At 39.6% G+C, this 7923-nt stretch overlaps 1 protein-coding gene across 3 annotated transcripts in view; it reads right to left on the bottom strand.

Annotated features, from left to right (window-relative positions):
• Nucleotides 1–709: 709 nt before the first annotated feature.
• pde4a (phosphodiesterase 4A, cAMP-specific) overlaps nt 710–7923 on the bottom strand; it is a 43612-nt gene continuing 36398 nt past the window's right edge. For all 3 annotated transcript variants that reach the window (XM_042391892.1, XM_042391893.1, XM_042391894.1), the window contains 5 exons: nt 7800–7899; nt 6705–6859; nt 6489–6611; nt 4927–5109; nt 710–4715 (listed from right to left, as the gene is read on the bottom strand). In XM_042391892.1, the coding sequence (XP_042247826.1) occupies nt 4197–4715; nt 4927–5109; nt 6489–6611; nt 6705–6859; nt 7800–7899 (1080 nt within the window). In that variant the 3' untranslated portion in view covers nt 710–4196. The remainder of the gene's footprint in view (nt 4716–4926; nt 5110–6488; nt 6612–6704; nt 6860–7799; nt 7900–7923) is intronic.

Genomic DNA, 7923 nt, shown 5'->3' with positions numbered 1-7923 from the left:
GACTAACTCAGACTGCTGAAGCCTCATATCAGCTTCAGATAAACATTTAAATGCATTTTTGCACAAAATGACTGTGTAGACACACTGTGCATTTTTGGCCTCCATCATTTACATTGAAAGCACATTTGAAGGGAATCTTTCAACAGCCAGTATGAACAAGAGAAATGATTACAGAGGAATACATACAAGCACCTGACTGTTGTTTTAAGACAGACCTGAAAAATTGTGAACCTATCCTTCGATCAAATCATATGTGCTGTATAGGCTAATCAAGTTATTTATTTCACAAAAATAATTTTTGGTGCTAGATTTGACATTAAGCATAATTCTCACACATATACACTGAACAGAGTTAAACTAGGATGTATGCATATTGGTACAACCTATACTGAGGCAAATATGAGTCCAAATGTATCTTCTTCACAACAGAGCTTCAAGGCTAAAAGTTTAGGAGTCCCAAACAATCTTGCTACAATTTCCTAATTATAAGATTACACTACCAGCTTCTGGACTAATAAATTAATAATATTAATGCAAACAAGCTGACATTTTGCTACCAAACCATCAAAAACATCAGCATACAGTACAAGGAAATTGTAAGAACAGCAAACATGACAATGGTGTAGCATTTAATATAAAAATCTTACTTTATTTGTATTTTTAACACACTTTACAGTACCGAACAGTGAAATAAAAGAAAAATATACTGATATACTATAATATTGTTTTATATATAGATGTTTGCTTATTAAATGCATTTATTCACAAAATGACACCTCAGCTCTGTCAAGAGGAAAAACTTTCATAAAAATAATATAATAAAAAATAACTTGGACACATTTTACACATTACAGCAAGATCATTTACAAATATTACAATCATTTCATGTTGTTTTTTCCCTTGAATAATCTTTCTTACTTGTGAACAAACACATGAATTAAAGCCCAGAAAACTATTCTCAGAGGGAGTCAGTCTGTGACAACATAACCTGACAGCAACCCCGATGGGAACCAGCAAGTTTGGCCACCATGAGAAGGACATTTAGGCTATCAGGTTGATTAAAGTTACTAAGAAAGAGAGGTGGTGATAGTACTAAAATGGCCAAGATAGATAAGGACACATTTATTTCCTTTGAGTGTCACATCCTGTGTGACTATATCAGCTTACATTTGACTTTACAAGTCAAATAAATTCAATCTCACATGGACTATTACTAGAGAATGACTAGTTTGTTTGATTATGCCTCTAGAAAGGGGTTAACTTTGACAACTGCACAATGAGGGTTTGTGATTTGGCCCAATGGATTATAATCAACAGGTGACTGCCAAAGACCAAACCACCAGCACAGACTGTACACTACTTGAAACACACTGTCTGCCTCAAAACCTGATGAAATAAAGTGCTGGTACAAATATATTTGATTTCATCAATAAATGTGGACAATTAAAAAATGTGACTGAATGTTAGCACGAGCAAGCAAAAACTTAATCAGAGAATGGAACGGTGAGGATGTGGCCTGCAGTGCTTCAGTGGTTCACTTAACAACCTTAAGTGGTTATTTGTCAATCAGTATGACTTGGATAAATTTATAATTTACAATCCAATATTACATTATTTACAAGAGTGGTAATGCTTATAGCTATATCATCAATACGTGATTCATTTTCCAGACCATCCACCAGAATGATATAAAAATAAACTGTACACAAACTGTTCAAAGAAAACACTTCCCATGGTTTTCTTTTCATCATTTAAAAAGAATGGCAGCAATCAATCAATTGAATAATTTTCTTAATAAGAAACAATTGCTACAGTATCGTGTTTGTATGGCAATTAAATATTAATGTTTTTATAGCTTATGACATAACAAGAAGCCACAAAAACAAAGCAAGATCTTTAAAGTAAAAGGCCAATGCATATGGGAATCTTTTATTTATGTAACTGCAATAGTAATCCTGGATTCCCATTCCACTAGATGAAAGCCTGTGTGGTGGCCCCGCAGCTCTGCTCCATCCAGCGACAGAGCAGGTCAAACACACAGGCTCCTGTTGCACCGAGCTGTGGTGTCTTCAGATAAGCTCAGTTACTGACCTGCAGGAACTTGCTCTTACCTTCGAAAGAACCACAGTCATGTTCTTTTATTATTATTTTTTTTTGTTGTTTACCCTGTGAAAAACAAACACCTAAACAAACTGTGACCTATTTAAGCTGTGCTGATCAAATCCCGAACACCATTCAACAAAATGTGGTGATGCCAGTGAGTGGACAATGACACATGTGAAGACATCTTTAGCATCCTTCCCTTTCTGTCTGTTACTCACTCGCTTAGTTGTGACCACACAATCAGCCAGGCAAACAAACACATCGTACACACATGCACTCCACCATGTCAACAAATCAATATCTGGTCAAATTAAAAAAAAAAAAAAAAAAAACTTCCTGAATCATTCTCATTGCCTGCAAAATCTTAACTCCAATTGCTTATTTCCAGGTAGCTATAAGAATATTTTTACCCTCCTGATTAAAAAAACAACACATTCTTTATGTTGGTCAGAGCACAGCAACAACATAACAACTAATTGGCAGCAATGTTTCCCTTTCCCCTCCAAATGCAATGCTGGATACATTGTGTATAGACACACTGATACTCACAGAAATAAGCATACAGACGTGATATAAATATACTAGGATATCTATTATATATCTTATAAATCTACATCTGACATTAAGGCAAAAAAGCATCAAAGATAACAAGGATGATTAGGGACTGCCAGACCTCCTTTTGGCCAAGTCACACTTCTTTCCCCTGACATTCTGCCTCCCTGATTTTCTTATTCATCTGTGTTCCTTCAAATCACTTCATCCACTGAAGTTTCTCATCATTTACTTTGGTGAGAATCGTTGTGTATGAGGAGACATAAACACACAGTGCAAGTGGGTGTGAGATGGCGAGTGAAAATTTGTTCAGCTGATGAAATAATTCTGTATCCCGTCAAACATATTTAGCAACTGTTAATTAGAAAATAGGCAAAACATATGCTTCAAAGCATCACATGGCTTATTCTCAGAAAGTTTAAAAAAAAAAAAATCATTCTAATAAGAAAAAAACAAACTGGAAAGAGTCCACTGGTGGTTGTGGTGGCGGTTGTGATTGCTCTGCATCTAGAGTTCTGAGTTATTATATTACCAGAAGAGCAACAAAGGAAGACTTACAGCTTAAAACATATCACCACAGAAACTGTACGTGTGAGATACACACCACAATACCATGAACAGTTAAGAGAGATCTTTAACAAGAGACAATCAAAAATGATAACAAAATCAGACACTCCTGTCCCACAATGCATTGCTTCACGACAGCTCCGTTCAGGAAGCTGGTGTTTCAGAAAGGCACCGAGCCATCTTGCACCAGTAGCACTCTCCTCGTAAAGGGAAAAAGGGGTATTGGGACCCAGCGGTCCCTTCATCGCAGCATCTTCCTTTCCTTCGATATCTTCCTGTCTCCCCCTCCAACTCTGTGGATTTTTGTTATTTTTCTTTCCGACAGAAATGGAAAAAAGGTCACCCGGACATGGTGTAGCTTTTCTGAGGAGAACAGTTTCTGTTGAGATTCTATTAAACATGAATTACTAATACTGACTGAACACTAGTTAATACTCCATTAAGAGATGGCTTTTTCCAAAGAGATTCATTACTGATCAATGTCCCTCATGTAAATGCACACATACAAACATACAGTCAAGTGTGTGTGTTTGTCTGTGCGTTTGAAAGACAGGAGTGGGTAAATATGCAATTGTACTGTACTGCATGACTGATGCACACGCGTACACACATTGCATCGATGTATTCTACTTGACTTACTCCCTAGTGTTTGTGTGTCACTTTTTGTGTGTTTATGTGTGTGCATTCCAGTCTCAGAGTGCTACGCTGTCTTCAGTTGCCCATCGTTAACGCTCTCCTAAATTCCTCTTAGTCTAAAGTTCATTGTGAAATCAGTCGAAGGACTCGTCACTACTCCAAATCTACAGTTGCTGTGTAATTAACTTCTCTTTAAGCGATTTTTAATTTATTCCCTTTTTGAAAAATATATTTAAAGGTCTGTATTGTCATTGCAGTCTCATTTGTTCTTGGTTTGGCCATTGAAAGGATGAACAAGATAATGTGTGCAAGTGAGGAGGGAGATACAGGAGCAGGACTCATGTATCTTCAGCTTGTGAAGAAGAATCTTCCTCTTCCTCTACAGGACTTGTGTCAGAAAGTCTCTCCTTTTCAGATCTCACCTCCAACCGAGCTTTCAGCTCCTCCTCTTGCTCCTCCTCCGCCTCCTCTTCCTCCATCGCCACCTCATCTTCTTCCTCTATAATGTCCTCATTTTCCTCCTCTGCCATTGTGTCTTCCTCTTCCTCCTTTTTACCCTCCTCGTCCTCCCCCTGACTGCAGTCCTGTGCGACGTGGTTTGGCGTAGGCTTGTCGCCCTCGTCTCCCTCTTCTCTCTGAGAGCTGTCTTCGAGGGTAAGCTCAAACTGAAACTTGTCCATGCAGGCATTCAGTTCCTTGTCCTGGCCCAGCGGAGGAGGCGAGGGGCTTTGTGGGATAGTGCTCTGGTACCAGTCCCTGTTGTCCTCCAGAGTGTCCAGGATGTCCTGGGCATCGGGATGCACCAGGTCCCCCCATGTCTCCCACAACGGGTGGACAATGTAGTCAATAAAGCCCACCTACGATCAGAAGAGAAGAGTATGACTGACATCATATAAACTAGCACAGTGGTGTCATTTCACTCCCTACAAATTAACATTAAAAATGTATGAGGATGACTGCTGTGATCAGAGATGACAGATCACTCTCTGCACTGTAGTTATCACCCCACCTACAGCAGTCCAGTTGTGTACAAAACCATATCCATATACATCAGTGCTGATCATTTACCTGACTCTTTTCCACAGATGCCGTGTGTTTATCGCACATGGGACTGATCTCCATCCCTCGCTCTCTCTCCTTGTCTCCTTGCCTGAAGAACTCCTCCATGATTCTCTCCGTCCATTGTCGATACACAGCCAGGGGCTTCGTAGGATTGCTCAGGTCAGCACAGTGCACCATGTTCCTCAACACCTGCACAAACACACATTTCACATTTCGCCCACTAACTGTACATGCAAAAGTGTAAACACCATCCTCAATTCGCATATGCATTAGGATCTGCCTTTAATCTGTCCTACTGGTCATCTGACCCCTCGCTTTGAGCTACAAACCCAGCTCTCTGATGACCTCTTTTACTTTTATTCTCTCCAAAGATCCAGTCCCCTGCCTCTAAAACTACAAAGCTTTTCCATTTTTTCCTCATTGCCTGCCACTTTTACACCTACTCCTCCCTTCTCCATTTCTGATCACATTTTTGTCACCTACTTTGACAAGGATGTTTATCATATTCAAAAAGCTGGAAAATTGTCTCTGGCACAACTTCTTTCTCTCCTCTCCCCATGACAAGATGCTAAAATGGTTATCTTTTAGCACAGCGACCACCTGCGCTATTAACCTCATCCCATGGCTCTCTCTTGTCAATGCAAATCATCAATTCTGTATGCCTTCAGGTCACCAACAGTATTTACCCCAATACACAAGAACACTTCACCCTACTAATGTCAAGAACTGCTGACTAGTGTAATTTCTCCCTAAAACTTTTGAATCATAGAATTATCATTGAACAACCTGTTGGGCCCCAATCAGTCAGGATTCAAGCTGGCATACACACACTCCTCTCCTGATCTGTTTTAGAAAACCACCTCCTCTCTAGCACTCTTGCAGACACTGGAATCTCTGCAGTGTCTCAGCAGTATTTCTCCTCTTCCTTATCATGGCCCTCTTAATGAAAACTTAGGTTCTTGCCTACTGTACCTCTTAATCTCCTAGTATGACACACAGGTCAAAAACATTTCCGCATGTCTAGCTGACATCTCCAGATGGAAACATCCCTGTCCCTCAAACTCAACCTTGATAGTAAAATAGCAAAATCTTGCCCCACACAAAATCCCTCTATCTACATTTACAATATCCATTACATTGATAACAAAATCCAACATATTTGGAATAGAGAGCCAGATCAGACCCCACAGGAATCTGGGTATCTTATGGTTCAACCTCTTGTAATCCTCAAGCTACTGAAACATCTTTAAAAAAGACTACTTAACTCTTCTTCAGCCTACTCAATATTGTCTTAGCTATCAAATCGATAATACTACTGACTAGCAATGGAGAGAAAAGTTGGAGAAAATGCAAAAAAGTCCAAACAGACAGGTCACGGTTCTTTGGCATCCATGTACGCAGCAGAGCTAAGGAGGGACATGTAAGCTATGGCAGGGCCACCAACCAATTTTAGCCAAAGCATTGTTTAAAGTATATCAGCACATCCCACACACACAATGCCTTACTGTTTTCAGCACCTTGAATGAACTAAATATGCCCTGCCAGTCCTTGCACAGATAATGTCTCACCTGTATCCGATCAGTGTAATGGTCGAGCAGCAGTACTCCAGAACTTGTCACTTTCTTGGTTTCCACCATAGTCTTGAGGTCTGCCAGCAAACTCATGTGTTTAGACATATCTGTTGCCAAAACCTGGGAAGGAAATTGAAATTAATATCATCGGTGATGTGAGGAAGTGAGGAACAAAGGTCATGATACAGGATGAGCGTGTTGACAAAGACTCACCATATCAATAACAAGTTTCCTCAGGCTCTGTCTCTGTCTCTTGCTGAGGTTCTGAAAGATGTCACAGTTGTCCTCGTGAAGCAGCTTGAAGCCCACAGCCAGGTGATGGTTCTCCAGCACCGACTCATCATTATACATCAGGGCTAGTTCTGAGTCTGAGGGAACCATACAATAATACTGTCATTTCAGATATCCAAATCACTAGATGTATCTCAATCCTTAATAAGCTGTGCAGTATTATCACCCTAAAATGTTTTTTCCAGTACTTTAATTTTAAAGAGCTAATTGACGAATAGTTACAGTACTTTTACGTACAGAGTTGACAAAAGCACTGTCTTCATTGGCTTTAGAATAGTTTACATCTTACCTAAAACATTGGACATTCTGTGTGGGCATTGGTGACCACAGATCTGACACTTCTAGTCACCTCTAGTGCTGCAAGGTTCAGTGCTCAGCCAGATTTTATTCTTTGCTTAAATGCTGCCTTTGAGACATCTTGTACATAGTCATAATGTCTGCTTCTATTTTTATGCGGATGATTCACAGATATACCTCAGCTGCGATCTTGTTAATGACCTTAGGGAAATTAACACCTTCATAAACTGCTTTGAAGATGCCCTTAAATCGATGCCTCAAAACATCATGCAGTTAAATACAAATAAAACAGACATCCTGATTATTTCTCCTTTTGTAGTGTCTTGGTTCTCCGTATTTGACTGCAACCTGGACACTGTCATTCATGCATTAGTGTCCTGTTTACTGGCTTTAGAAAAAAATAGCTTTAATGTCTTCAGCTTATTGTCTACTGCAAAACTCTGCTGCTTGGACATTTCACATTTCACCCGTCCTTGTGTCCCAACACTGACTTGCGAAGCTATATTGATACATGATACATATTATTGATACCCTACTCTAAGGCTCTAATGGACCTCGCACCTGTTTAGATTACTTTTATCTTCTTTTACCTGATGATGCTCTTATGTTTCATTTTTTATGTTGTAATTTTTCATGTTATAAGTTGTTTTAGTAATTCATTGGGCAATGCTGATCATGTAACTTAAAGCCTGTGTGATTCTTAATCTTGTGTCAACTCACTGGTGTTGATGAGGAATTGGTTGGACACTCCTGGATGGTCCACATCGTGGATGGCGGCGGCAAATAACGCAGCTAGTATTTCTAGATCAGTGAACACAGCCTGTCAGAGAGCAATGAAAGAGAA

The sequence above is a fragment of the Thunnus maccoyii genome, chromosome 18 (genome assembly GCF_910596095.1).
Source record: "Thunnus maccoyii chromosome 18, fThuMac1.1, whole genome shotgun sequence".
Classification (NCBI taxonomy): Eukaryota; Metazoa; Chordata; class Actinopteri; order Scombriformes; family Scombridae; genus Thunnus; species Thunnus maccoyii.
The sequence above is the reverse complement of the archived record's forward strand: the minus strand, read 5'-3'. Positions and strand labels throughout refer to the sequence as shown.